The sequence below is a fragment of the Phalaenopsis equestris genome, unplaced genomic scaffold, assembly GCF_001263595.1.
Source record: "Phalaenopsis equestris unplaced genomic scaffold, ASM126359v1 Scaffold000511, whole genome shotgun sequence".
In the NCBI taxonomy this organism is placed as follows: Eukaryota; Viridiplantae; Streptophyta; class Magnoliopsida; order Asparagales; family Orchidaceae; genus Phalaenopsis; species Phalaenopsis equestris.
In genome coordinates, this window is record NW_018164951.1 from 931,136 (window position 1) to 946,010 (window position 14,875).

The window sequence follows — 14,875 nt, forward strand, 5'->3', positions numbered from 1 at the left end:
CTAATTCAAAAGTTAAACTTGCATATGAGCCAAAAGCCCTTAGTAAAGTAGCTCTTTAATAGCATAACTGTAATAATATTTAACGTGGAAAAACATTTTACATTACTCAAAAAATAAAAAGTAAAAAACAATTTATACCTTTGCATGAAGTGAATCATGCAGCTGTTTTAAGTTTGGTATAAAACTGTTGTTCACTTCTGTAGCCGCAGCAATGTGCATAACCTGAAAGAGCAAATAGGATACAAAATAACCATAAATCAATGAACCTTATTGATAAATTTAGAAACACAAAGGAGGAGGTCCCACATTAAATGAACTACACTGATATCTGGTGAGAGTTTTGCCTAGTGCAAAAGATGATCAAATGCAAAAGATAAAATGTTATCTACAAGATGAAATTAGAAGCAAAATACATAATGCCCAAAATTTGATCTTTTCGTTTATTTTTTTAGAGAGAGAGAGAGGGAGAGTATGTGTGTGTGTGTGTGTCTGTGAAGCCAAAAGAAAATAATTAGCGATAAGAAGACATTAGTGTTCAAAATTGGGCCAAACAAAGAAAACCATGAGAATTGCATGATTTAAAGTAATGTTTAATGTTTAAAATTATGCAAGTGGGTATTGAGGCATTTTTCATTCGTGAGGGGAGACGTCAGCCTCAAATTTAAAAATTTCACAAATTAATAAAAGTTGTATAAATTATGAAGTAAAAAATAACATATTAATATTATAATTAACACATTATAAAGTAATATAACAGCACTCTAGCTAAGCAAAAATTAATAAACTGTATAAAATTATGAGTAACACATGAAGATCTTACATCAAATTATGAAATAAATAAGTTATGAAAATATTAAACTATCAAAATAAGCTAAAAAAAATAAAATACCAAAATATCAAAACATAACAATCAAAATAAGTTCAACATTAATTTTTCTTTCTCACTCATACTACCCTCTGCTTAATCAAAAAAATAACAATTCATCAACGTTTGAACTTTATAATTTTGAAAATCTATATTATTCTCACCACCCAATTGATTTTTATTGCAATCATAGGCATAATAAACTTTTATCTCGCCACCTTATCCAGTCGTATCTATATTCTCCTACCGACTATTACTCATTCTTTTAATCCCATTTATCTTTTATTTTTTTGATGAATAATCATCAATAAAAACATTAAATAAAATAATAACTAAATTGATAGTTAGAACTTCACCTACATAAATTTTATGGCTACATTTTTCTTTTTTTTTATTATTTACTATGTGAGGTGTAAAGGTTAATAGAAGAGGTATATTAATATTATTTTTAAATTTGTTTAAAAAATTTGAGATAATTTTTGAGTCAAGGCAGCCGGTATGGCTCCTGAGTGAGGTGTACACCTCACTAAGGAACAATGAAATGTAAGCCTCATTGCGATTCTTTATAAAAAAACATTGAAGCAAGTCTTAAGATGTGTCTCATGTTGTGCAATTTTAAACAATAGTGTTTAGACAGAAAAATTCCATGCACCAAGATTAATTGCACATATAAAATGCAATAGGATAGCATTTTTACAAAAAATAAGATCAAAAGAAATTTTTGAGAGGGCTAGGAGTTGTGATGGGCCATCTAATGCCCCCACCACCCAAACACCAGTTATATAAATTAGGAGAAGGGAGGGCAATAAAAAAATGAATTTACCTCACCACCATGCTGTTATGTCAGTGCATAGCCTAAGGGCAATTTTATCTTTTGTGTGCCTAAGGGCAATTTAGTGTTTTATTATTTATTATTGTTTAGGATAAAAAGACCCTAATAAGTTTAGGATTAGGTATGCATTAGATTATTGTTATGAGTTCTAGATTTAGGGTTTAGAAGAGCCTTCCTACGACTCAAATTGTATGAAGTGGGAGAGATCATCTACCTCTCAAATTGTATGTGCTTATCTTTGTATTTGTGTTGAATGTTTGATGTTCTTGCAGTAAAATAGGTGTTTGCCTAATTTCTATGGGAAAATCCGTCTCCAATCCTATCACATGCATGTGTGGCGAGGGAAGAGGAATCTAAGGACATACAAGAGAAGAGAATGGAAGAGAAAAAAAATGGGGGAGAGAGAAATCCAAAGGAAAATCTATTCAACTGGTAAGTAGGGATTTATTGGTCCCACTCTTTAAGCTTATGAGAAGCAAGCCCAAGATTAAAGTGTGTTTTGCAAATAGATCTCGAATTAATATAATGGAGACCCAATGCTTAAACAGTCATAAAATAGAAAATTGCAGGTGTGCTTAAGTTTAATAATGCTAAACCTATATGCATGCTCGTAAAAGGTCTATAGGATTTGAATATTCATAATGTGACTATTTTGTATTTTGTAACCAACCTGCACTTGATTCATCCCTTACAGCAATGAATGTATTTTATATTGACACCAAGTTAAATGAGGTATATTGTTGCAGCAATAGGATCATAATCCCTTGAAAAGAGGACTTTTGTTATCCGTACATTATGTATTGTTTAAATTGTGTATAATAAAAAAGTTCAGCACATTCAGAACCAAGGACATTGCAGTTAACATTAAATGTTTTCTAGACATTTAAATTATTATTCAGTTCATATCTTGATCAATTGGTGCCTAAAGTGTTGATGACGGAAGCTCCATGCTACCCCACTTTGCTTGTTAATAGTTGTGTGGAAATGCTTCCAGAGTGTTGCAAAATTTGTGTGACCAAGGTGTATTTGTGTTTGTGAATATATGGGATGCAGCAAGGATTTGTGTAACTTAAGAAGGTAGTAACTAGTAACCATTGCAAATATTCCTCATGGTTGAAGAGCCACCATTGACCCATCGTATCTAATCTTGGGGCAAACATGCCCAACGGTGCAATACAGCGGGCTTAACAAGCAGTGGCATGGAGCGTCAAAATAAAATAAAACCAAATGGAAGACCTATGGTGGCAAATGAGTTGCATGCGGACAAAAGTCCCCACTATAGGGGAAACAAATGCATTTTGTTTTAAGAAGACAAAAATTTATCCTCATGTATTACATGTTAAAGGGGGGCACAAAGTTCCTCACAGAGAAACATAAGGGGGAACAACAAATGATGGACAACACTTCTTTTTTAAAAAAAATAAATGACAATTGAGTTGGGGAATAAGGGTTCGAACCCATGACCTCAAGGTCAGATAATGGACAGCACTTTAAAAAAAAAAAATAACAATTGAGTTGGGGAATGGGGTTCGAACCAATGACCTCAAGGTTAGAAATGAAGATATATACCTGACACAGGAGATATAGGAGATAAAATAGCGGCCAGGAAGACTTTTCTGGATTCTTCTACCTTCCTTTGTGTGGGAGTCTATAAACAGTAGTTTCTTGTGTGTAAGAGTTGAGTTTCGGTTGTCTTGTTCTCAAATCTCCTGTGTAGAGTCCCTTTCCCACTTGCTAAGGTTGTATCCGACGACAGGTGGTTTTCCGACTATATCCTACCCTGAGGTGGTGTTGTATCATTCCCATCTCCTCCACTTCTTCACCCCAACCCTTCTCCAACCTCTCCCCTAGCCCCCAACCACTCCCATGTCCCTCCACCACTCCGCCACCACCTCTACTCCCTCCACAACCTTGCTGTCAAGCTCACCTACAACCAACAAAATACCATCCCACCATACCCAAATAACCACCCACCTTCCCCATCTCTACCTATCACCCCCGCCGATGCTACCACCGCATTTTGATCTCATCCTACAGTCCTAACCGGAGACTAGTTCATTATTGTATTACCTTTCTGTTTGGATTGTGTTGTAACCCGATTTTTATATTAATAAATGTTTGTTTTTGTGTTTTCAATGTTTTTCTACTATTTTCGGCATCATTTGGTATCAGCGCTAGTCCAACCCTAATCTCATTCTAGGGTTTCCTCACATCTGCCACTACCCAATCCACCTCCATCAATTTTCAACCTTTTGATTCCCAAGCCCAGTCATGACATCGGGAAGAAATACACTGGACTTGACCCGGGAAAAGATTCAACGAGAAATTTGTCATTAGCAACAGAGACTAGCAGAGTTGGATGACAAGAACCAAGAAGATGTCACATTCGATAGTGATCGGGAAAGTCGAAGAGAAGACAGAGATGAGGAGATAAATCCGTTCCACAAGAAAGATCACAGTGATGAGGAATAACGACCACGTTATTCTGGTATCCAATATCAAAGAAGACAGATAAAAGAGCCCCCTTATGGAGGTCAGTGGGACTTTGGCCTCAAGATGGACATCCCTGAATTTGAGGGAGGAATGGATCCCGACGAGTTTATCGACTTGCTGCAGTCAGTCAAATAAATCTTCGAATATAAAGGCGTACCAAAGGACAAAAGAGTCGAGTTAGCTGCAATTAAACAAAAGAAGAATGTCTCCTTATGATGAAAAAATCTACAAAAGAGGGCAGGAAAAAGATAACTAAGTGGAAGAAGATGAAGAAGGCAATGCAGCAGAAGTACCTCCCACCTCAATAGCACCAAGACATGTTTCTAAAACTTCAACGCTTACAACAACGGGATTTTTCAGTTGAGAATTTCACAACCCAATTCGACCACTTGCAGTTGCAGTGCGAGCTGACGAAACCAGAGGAACATATGAAGCCAGATATCTCAAGGGTCTGCAACCTGACAGTAGCAATGTGATACGGTTGCAGCCATATTGGACGCTAGGGACGTCCAGACCCTAGCCTTGAATGTGGAAAGGCAACAAGAGCAAAGCCGGCAACAGCCATCCTTCAGACCATAATTTTCAGTTAAGCAGTCACCTGCAACTTCTACAACCGATAGAGGTACCTCAAGAGGAAATAACAAAATTGGACAGCAAACTAATAAGGCAGACAGAGTGGGAAGAAGCTAAAGAAAGGTGGTTCCTCCAATAAATTGTCAGCCAAGAAGTGTTTCAAGTGGCACGGCTACGATCACATGGTCTCCAGCTGCCCAACAAGCCGAGTCGCACACTCACAGATCAAGGCATCATCAAGAAAGTCAATGTGGAGTCAGAGGAGAGCCTGAAAGAAGAACTTCAGCTCAACGGAGATGAGGGAGAAGCGTTAGTCGTTCGACGAGTACTGCAGACCAAGCCAGAAAGAGACCATCCTAGTTAAGGCATAGCATTTTTCGCACCATGTGCACTGTCAAGGGGAAGTTCTATAGCCTGTATCAACAGTGAGAGCTGTGAGAACGTGGTGTCTACACTCCTGGTGAAAAAGTTGGGACTGGACACACAGAAGTATCCTCAGTCATATTCCCTTACCTGGTTGAATAAGAAAAATGAAATATGTGTGGATTAGCGATGCCCAGTTGATTTCTCCATCAGAGACCAACTACATGAACAAGTTGGTGTGACGTGGTTCCTATGGACGCTTGCCACTCTCTATTAGGAAGACCTTAGCAATTTGATCGCAAGGCTCAACACGACGGATTCAAGAACACTTATTATTCTTGAAAAGATGGGAGTCGTATCATTTTGCTACCTAGAAAGGATACAAAAGGCGAGACAAATGCAGATGCAGCCAGACCACTTTCCTGCACTCGGTTAGAGATGCCCCATAACACTAGCATTAGTCATCCTAGAAAGAGGCGGGGAAGAAAGAGAGGTACGAGCACTACTGCAGCCATTATTATAGAACTTTTGGGATGTTATGACCGACAGCTTACCGGAGGGATTACCGCCACTAAGGGATCCAACACGCTATAGACCTTATACTAGGATCCGTATTACCAAACCAACAAGCCTACAGATTGAAACTTGCAGAGTATGAAGAATTACAATGATAGGTGCAGGATCTCATCGCAAGGAGACAAGTCAGAGAAAGCGCCAGTTCATGTGAAGTACCTACCCTGACGGTGCCCAAAAGGGATGGATCTTCGCGGATGTGCATCGACAGCTGAGTCATCAACAAGATTACCACCAAGTATCGATTCTCCATACCCCGCTTGGATGATTTCTTAAACCAGCTACACGGAGCCACTATCTTCTCCAAAATTGACTTGCACGGGGGAAAACACCGAATACAGATGAAGTTAGGAGATGAGTGGAAGACCGCATTCTAGAAACGGAATGGACTTTATGAGTGGATTGTTATACCTTTCTTCCTGTCGAAAGCACCCAACACTTGCATGAAATTAACGAACCAAGTATTTCGGCCTCATGTTAGAAAAATTGTCATTGTTTACTTTGACAACATTCTAGTCCACAGCCGATCGGAGGAGGATCACTTGCATCACTTGAAGGCAGTATTCAAGGTACTGCGAGTCGAGCAACTACATGCCCATCTGAAGAAATGTCACTTCATGACAAGTCGGGTATGTTTTTTGGGTTACATCATATTTAATACAAACATACAGATGGATCCCGCAAAGATAGAGATCATTATCAGTTGAACAGCCCCATAATCGTCACCGAGCTAAGGCAATCCTTGAGACTAACATCATTCTATCGAATATTCATTAATAACTTCAGCACTATCACCTACCCACTAACTGAATTTTGAAGGACTACTACACTTCAACCAACTTTTCGAAGTAGAATGTGATGCCTCTGGCATTGGGATCGGAGCAGTGTTGTGACGGGGAGGACACCCCCATTAACTTCTTCAATGAGAAGTTGAATGAATCCAAAAGAAAATACTCGACATACGACAAAAAATTTTATGTCATTTTTAGGGCCCTAGAGCACTAGTGTCATTACCTACTAAGAAAAGAGTTCACACTATTTATAGATCATAAGGCCCTTAAAATTCCTCAATAGCCAGAGCAAACTGAAGGGTCGACACGTCGTTTGGAAGGAATTTCTAGCCTCATTTCAGTTCGTGCTAAATCAAAAGGGATTTAATAGAACCGCATAGCCGATGCACTGAGTCGTCGACATCTATTGATCAAATCCATGTAGGCTCGAGTTGTGGGCTTCAAGGTCATAAGGGATTAATATGAAACAAACGAAGATTTCAAAGAAATATGGGAGCAATGTCAGGAGAAGCCAGCAGGTCAATATTATTGCACAAATGGATACTTGTTCCACCAAAGTCGATTATGCATTAAGCCATTGTCCAGGAGAGCCCCAACGAAGGATTAGTTGGTCACTTCGGCAGGGACAAGACCCTCACCCTAGTAAGGGGGCATTTTTTTTGTCCCAAACTGATGAAGGATGTGGAGAGACATATCGGGAAATGCAGGATTTGTCACCAAACAAAGACAAGGGTTCATAACGCAAAATTGTACATGTCGCTTCCAGTACCAAGGCACCATAGGTTGACGTCAGCATGGATTTCGTGGTGGGACTTCCAAGAACCCAAAGGAACAAGGACGTCGTCATGATTGTGGTAGACAAATTCTTCAAGATGGCCCACTGTATACCTTATCACCGGACACTAGACGCCTCTCACATCGTCAATCCATACTCCAGAGAAATTGCACTGTTGCACGGAATTCCTAGGACTATCACCTCCGAACGTGATGCCAAATTCATGAGCCACTTCTAGAGGAAAGCTTGGCACCAAACCCCAATTCAGCTCGACAGCTCATCCACAGAAAGAGGAATAGACAAAAAAGTAAATCGGAGCCTCAGTAATATTATGAGGTGTTGTGTAGAAAAAAACATAAAATAATGGGATCTTATTCAAGCACAATTTGAGTTCTCCTATAATTGATCCATCAGCCAAACTACGAGACAAACTCCCTTCGAGATTGTGAGTGGACACAATTCACTAATGCCACTAGAATTGTTGTCTCTCCTACTATGTCGAAAATCAACAAGGATGCCAAAGAATGAGTCCAAGATTCAAAAGCTCCATGAAGTAGGCAAGGAGATTACTAAAAAGAACCGCAAATATTAGACACAGACAAATAAATACAGGAACAAAGTAACATTTCAGGAAGGAGACCTCATATAAATTTGGTTGAAAAAGAAAAGATCGCCCGTAGGATCATTCGGAAAGCTTAAGCCAAGAGCAGATAGACCTTTCAGTGTACTTTAGAAGTTGAATGACAACACTTATAAGATCGACCAGCCTGGGGACTACAACATTTCAGCCACGTTCAACATCACAGACTTAACACCATACTTTGGCGAACCTGAAGCTTCGACAAATGAGGTCAAAGCTTCCCCAACCCCAAGAAACTGGTGCAGGCGCTAAAACAACGCCCGGGTGTGAGCACTGTAGGCACCCCAAAGCAGGGCGATTCGATCCCACGGGGGTCGAGAAGGCACGAAACAGTGGCAGGATCGTGAATTTTCGTGATCCAGTATGGTGCATCACAAGGTTACCACGCTAAAGAAGACTTTTTTGGATTCTTCTGTCTTCCTTTGTGTGGGAATCTATAAATAGTTGTTTATTGTGTGTAAGAGTTGAGTTCTGGTTGTCTTGTCCTCAAATCTCCTATGCGGTGTCCCTTTCCCTCTTGCTAGGGTTGTATCCGACAACAGATAGTGCTCCGGTCGTATCCTGCTCCAAGGCGGTGTTGTATCCTTCCCACTATCTCCACTTCTCCCTGATCCTTCTCCTACCTCTACCCTAGCCGCCAACTACCCCCATATCCCTCCACCACTCAGCCACCACCTCTATTCCATCCAAAACCTTGTTGTCCAACTCACCTACAACCAACCAAACACCATCCCACCATACCCTAACAACCACCCGGCCTTCCCCATCTCTCCCTATCACCCCCACCAATACTACCACCGTCTTCGGATCTCTTCCTACAGTCCTACCTGAAGATTAGTCAATTATTGTATTATCTTTCTATTTGAGTCATGTTATAACCTGATTTCTATATTAATAAAAATTTGCTTTTGTGCTCCATTGTTTCCTACTAGTTCGGTATCAAATCCACTAGGCCAAAGCCCAATTCATAGAGTGGAAACATCCATATATATTTGTAAGCCAAGAGATTTAATATCTCCATAATTCGTGATCAATTTTTAAGTTGTAACAGTGCTTGTTGAATTTTCAGTAAGATTGGGAACCAAGAGAACATCAAATTTGGAGATCAATTATAAATTATATTTGATTAATTTAGGGATCGGTAAAGAGTGAATACCACATATTGAGTAGTGAGGCCCGTTCAAATTTCACCGTTATTCAAAGTAATGGAAGTAGAATGGAGATGCAATTAGTGAAAACAAACTAATGGTTTCTTACAGCTACCAGGTAACTTTGGACATCAAAAATAGCATATTCATAGTAGCAGATTTGTTTGTGATTTCTGACCTTGGAAGTGTAAAAGAACATTGTTTTATGAAGTATGCATGTGCTACAGGTCTTTTGGATAAATAAAACATTAAGACTGAAAGAGCTTCCAGTAATTAAGTATAAGTTCATGACTGGAGACTTGATTTATGGAATAAGTTGTTCCTAATTACATGGACACGTGCTTCACTTTGTGAAGATACCGCATAAATGCTGTAATGTATCCATGTTTGCTCTATTGCTTATGATAATTTGTCCACATCTTGAATACATGGCCTCATCTCGATGTGAACCCAAGTGTGATGGAGATATAGATGTATTCAAAAAGAAATAGTCAAGTGTGTCTGTGTGTGTGTGTGAGAGAGAGAGAGAGAGAGGTAGAGCGAGAGGAGAGGACGGAGAGACAACGTCAGATAATGACCTAAGCACATTAGCTCTTAGAACATAATCCAACAAACAGGGTCCAAGCAGAAGGCACAAAAAATCAGCCCACTAAGATGAACTTCATGTTTGAGGTGAGGGCAAAAAAAAAGCATTTTCCGATTAACCATGCTCCTAATGATATGCAGGTTAAGCAATCAATTAGCATAAATCATGCTTGGCTTTAACGATAAATCATCCTTGGGAAAAAATTTTCAAAATGGTGCATATCAATCTTATTAAACCTTTTCCATGGTTATATAATGGTTCCAAGAGTTATACAACAAACAATATCATAAGCCCATTCTCATCCAAAAGAGCAACAGATATCAAATGGGCGTTACAAAAAAACAAAAACAAACCGTTGGAAAGGTATCATTAGATGATTGGGATCTGTTCACATGGTCATTTGGATGAACAAACTTTTCACCACGTTTCTGGCCAAGAATTTCAGAAGCTCTATTTGCAATCACCTGTGGACCAAAAAAACAAAGAAAATTATATCAAGTAGCTAACGGATTAAAACGAAAAAAAAAAACAATGAATAAATGACAAAATACATTTTATAGATAACAGGAGAATATTAACAAACATAGATGAGGGGCTTGTACAATGAATTTTTAAGATTTAAATCTTTAGATGAAATGTTAGAATATAGTAAGTTGAAAATTCTTTCAATTGCTAAAAAAGATTGAAAGTTTTGCATTATGTGTGATAATCACAAGCATATACATTGCCAATGAAATCAGAACATTTCAAAAGGTTTTATATGTTTATATCGGACACAGAATGCCCCAACATGGGCAATACATGTTGAAATTTATATCAGATGAATGTCATCCAAATTTAGAGTCAAAATGTCAACAAAGAAAAGACGTACAATGACATGGAAAGAACAAGAATAAACTATTTAATTCAGTAAAATTTTAGATACAGATTGGAGGATCTATGGGTGTCTTTCTGTCAAGTTTGTTGGATCCAACTAGTGTTGTATAAATAAGTTATTTCTTTTAGAGATTATTTCAAAAATTATGTACTTTCTTAGGGGGATATTTATTTTGTGAAAATAGAATAATATTAAATTCATGCCAGCCAATTAATGGAAATGATGGTTTGTTGTTAAGGATTATATACACTTTATGAAAATTTGAAATTAAGTGACATTAAACCAATGTTAGTTTTTCTTTTGTGATCCTATGGCTTCTTATGTCACACATGTGATTAACCTTTGTGATGATTTTTTATAGAAAACATCAGCGTGGGGTACTTTAACTACAAATTTCATATTAATAATTTAGCATGAAAACAGTGTTCCCATGCCATTTTTTTTTTTACTAATTTTATTGCCAGCGGGTACCTGTGTTTGTATTGTCATTTCTATGTCATGTGTCAGTATACTCGCAGTGCCATAAAAATGCCCATTGGGTATTTCACTAGTCATATTTCCATAAAATGTCTAGATGATCCGCTAATCAAATAAGAAATTGAGAAAATTTTTATTGTGGGCTTCCTCTAGCACATTAGAAAAAGAGTCACGCCGAATGATGTACAATAAATCATGGAAAAAAGAAGCAAGGTGATGAACTGTGCCAAAGCCAACGTCTCAAATATACTATAAAGCCTATGCTCAGTTTATAGACCTTAATGCTGCACGTAAAAACAAAAAGAAGCATTTACATACATACCACTCAAGTCCTATGCAACATATCTAACACCAAAACTTTACTTTTTACATTTATAGCAGCCAAATCTTTCATGTCATGCGGCGTATATGTAAAATTTTAAATTGAGGTGTTAGATATGAAAAAAAATAGGATTTGAGTGGAATGTATGTAAATCTTCCAAAGAAAGCATATATAAAAGCAAAGATGCAACCTCATTCGCATTCATGTTGCTCTGTGTTCCACTCCCTGTTTGCCAAATTACAAGAGGAAAATGTTCATTCAACTTTCCCTCTGAAACTTCTTGAGCAGCTTGCATTATTGCTTTTCCTATAGTAGGATCAAGACCATACTCCATGTTCACCTGCATGGATAGAAACTTTGCATTACAGTTTCAAAGGTGTCCTTTGGCCACAATAGGTCAGATAGAAAGGTACATAAAATTTGCATCAAGTTACCAATATTAATTAAGGAACTCGTCAGAAAATTTTTCAAGCAAGTCCATATATTCATAAAACAAAAAATATTGATTGAGGATTCATTGGGATATTAAGAGATAACAGAAGATAAAAAATCAATTAGCTTTCTTACTACATCTTAACTGCAAAAAAACAAGGCAGACTATGATACATGAGATTTAAGGGAGTGTTGATTATTTACAAAAAAAAAAAAAAAAAAAAAAAAAACCCAAGTTGGGATATATAATAGATTCTCCTAAATGATGCTTAACACAAATCCTTTACATTAACTGCATTTTATAAGTACAATGGTGTGGAGAAAGTACAAATTACAGGACAAGTTCTGGTAAGAAAAAAGGGCTAAAGAGCAAAGTCAAATGATGGTAACACTTTGGCATGGAGGTACCTAGAGAACTGGAGATAAAACCCAAATATTGTTACGCGTGAAAGTTTGAATGGAAAAAACAATCTACAAAGAAATGACAGCAATGACATCGCACAACTACAGTGACGTTGGGCACAAAAACCTCATTGATGAATAACCACAAGGTGATTACTTCTTTCTTCAAATCAAGGAAACAGAGCAAAATGTAGTATCCTCATAACCAGAAGATAATGATTATGAAAGCATTAATATTTCTTGCATCATCTCAAACAGAGAGCCCTTCTTCAAGGCAGCTTTTAGCACCAAGCCTTCACCCTAGTGCGGCAAAAAAGTGCAGGTGTATCACAAGTGCACACAGGCAACAACTCTTTCCATAAAGGGACGTTTGGGATCATTTTTGTCTTTTTACTTTCTATTTGTTGTTTTTTTTTGTTTTGTTTATGTTTTGATTTGGACAAAACATGTTTGATTAAGTATTATTGCTCTTAAAAACACTCCAAACACCTGAAAGTTATTTTGAGTGTTTTCAAAAATATGGTAATTTGTTTTTAGAAATAAAATAGAAAAATATTTAAAAAACACACTAAAGAAACATATTTTTAAAAACAAAATAAAAAATAAAAATGATCCTTAACAAGCCCAACGAGAATGAGTCTTTTCACAATTATAGGGCACAACATATGTTCCAAAGCTGTCAAACACATCATCATCATCCATCCTTCTCTTTGAGATCATTGCAAATTGCCAAATACAAAAACAACAACATCACCATCACCATTATCAGCCTTATCATAATCCTAACTATTTGGGGTCAGCCTTTATGAATATTTTTTCATTATTTCATATTGAATGCTACATGAGATATCAAAATTAAATTTTGCAATTCATTTAAACCAAGCTCCATTCATATCACCTTCGGTTCACCTTTCCTCTTTCCTAATCTTCTAACGCAAAATTTAACAACCCATCCAATGGCTCATTTCTACTGTTCATCCAACATTTCCAAGCCACCTCCCCAGCTGCAGTTTTACAACCTTTACCAAGCCACCCTATAGGTAAGCACGAAGTTATTGCAGATCAAAAACACTCCATTTTTACATCCTTTTTTACAGTTAAATTCGTTGAAAAAGAAACAGCAGTACAGATAAAAGCTTGAATTTACTGCAGCGCAAAACATGGTACCTATAGAGTTATATTCTGCTTAGATCATTTCTAATCGAACCCTAATCATCACCGTTACTATCACACGATGCAAAGAAACTAGATCATGTATCACGGCATCGCATTTATAATATGAATCACTAGCTCACCTTGGCAGCACATTTCTTGAGGATTCCGAAGGCTCGGATGATCTGATCGGGCATCCGTTCGCGCTCCCCGCCGATATCAAAGTTCTGCAACGATCTCTGAGTCTGTGCTCCCCACAACCTGCCACAAAGCAAAAAATATGCAATTCGAGAAAGTGATAAAGCCCAATTCGGTTAACAAACGAGAAAAGCGGTACTGCGGAGGGGGGAGAATACTACGAACTTGTGAGCAGGAACTTGAATCGGGCCGAATGTGTCGCGTTCTTCCCTAAATACAGTCGAGATAGGTCTGGCAAGGGCAGAGCGCAGGAACGTAGAGAGAACTGCCGGCGCCGTAGCGCCAAACCGGAAAGCCCAACGTCGAGATGAACCGTACAAAGCCATAATTTTCCGATGGGAGGAAGCTGGTGGAGGTAAGAGGCGCGAGAATATGCAAAGGTGGAAATTTTGGTCTTAACGACGGAAAAACAGAAAGAATCAAAGGCGAGACAGGCGCTCACGGGTTTTATTTTGATTAAAGCTTAAACATCTTTCATACATGGATCTAAATCTTACATATAAGGTTTAACGCATCCACTATTGGTTGCTCTGAAGTGCAAGTTTGTACTCTATATCTAGAAAAAAATATTATATCAGGCGGAGTCCAATGAAATCACACCCTCGATGTCATCGGTCCGGTAAAGGGAATATTCCCCTCGTGTTATTCAAGTATTATTATATGTTATTCATGTGTTATTGTGTTTTGAAAATATTCTCGGTGTTATAATAATACAATAACATATCAATAATATTTGAATAACACACAATAACATCTGAATAACACACAATAACACATGAATAACACGAGGGGAATATTCTATTGTGTTAACGGGCCGATCACCTCCACGGCATAATTTTATTGGACTCCGCACGTAGACGTAACTCTACGTGCAGAGTCCTGATGTAATATTTTTTCCTATAATTAAAAATAAAGATATTTTGATTCAAAATAAATTTTTGATGATATTTCTCCCAGAACACTAACAATAGAAACATTTCTCCAAGTTCTATTTTTACAAGCCATATCAAACTTACCAAATTCTGAACCTAAGATTCATGACTATTTGAGAACTTGCATAATGAATTATTACCTTTTATGGCATCCATGTATGATGGATTATGCTTTATTTATTATATTTATTTGAAAATTCATTCAAAAGTAAAAAGATTATATAAAACCAACCATTGCGCAAATTTTACCCTGGAATGCCAAGGAAAAGTCTTATGAATTATGTATATATAATAATTTGCTATAAGTGTCATGTTCCCCCACGCTTTGTTTGTCATTTGTTGAGTTGGCTCAAAGTCCCCTGGGGTTGGGGGTCTGGGGTCGGGTTTGATCCCACTAGTGTGCGGATTGAGTGGTTAAACACGTGAGATTGGATGAGAACTCAT

At 37.6% G+C, this 14,875-nt stretch overlaps 1 protein-coding gene across 1 annotated transcript in view; it reads right to left on the minus strand.

Annotated features, from left to right (window-relative positions):
• The window catches only part of LOC110028341 (fumarate hydratase 1, mitochondrial), a 55,260-nt gene extending 41,330 nt beyond the window's left edge, over window positions 1-13,930 (minus strand). Inside the window, exons 1-5 of the mRNA XM_020730157.1 lie at window positions 13,665-13,930; window positions 13,445-13,562; window positions 11,506-11,655; window positions 9,993-10,103; window positions 139-222 (exon numbers count right to left, since the gene is read on the minus strand). Of these exons, the coding sequence (XP_020585816.1) occupies window positions 139-222; window positions 9,993-10,103; window positions 11,506-11,655; window positions 13,445-13,562; window positions 13,665-13,825 (624 nt within the window). The 5' untranslated portion in view covers window positions 13,826-13,930. The remainder of the gene's footprint in view (window positions 1-138; window positions 223-9,992; window positions 10,104-11,505; window positions 11,656-13,444; window positions 13,563-13,664) is intronic.
• Between the last annotated feature and the right edge of the window lie 945 nt (window positions 13,931-14,875).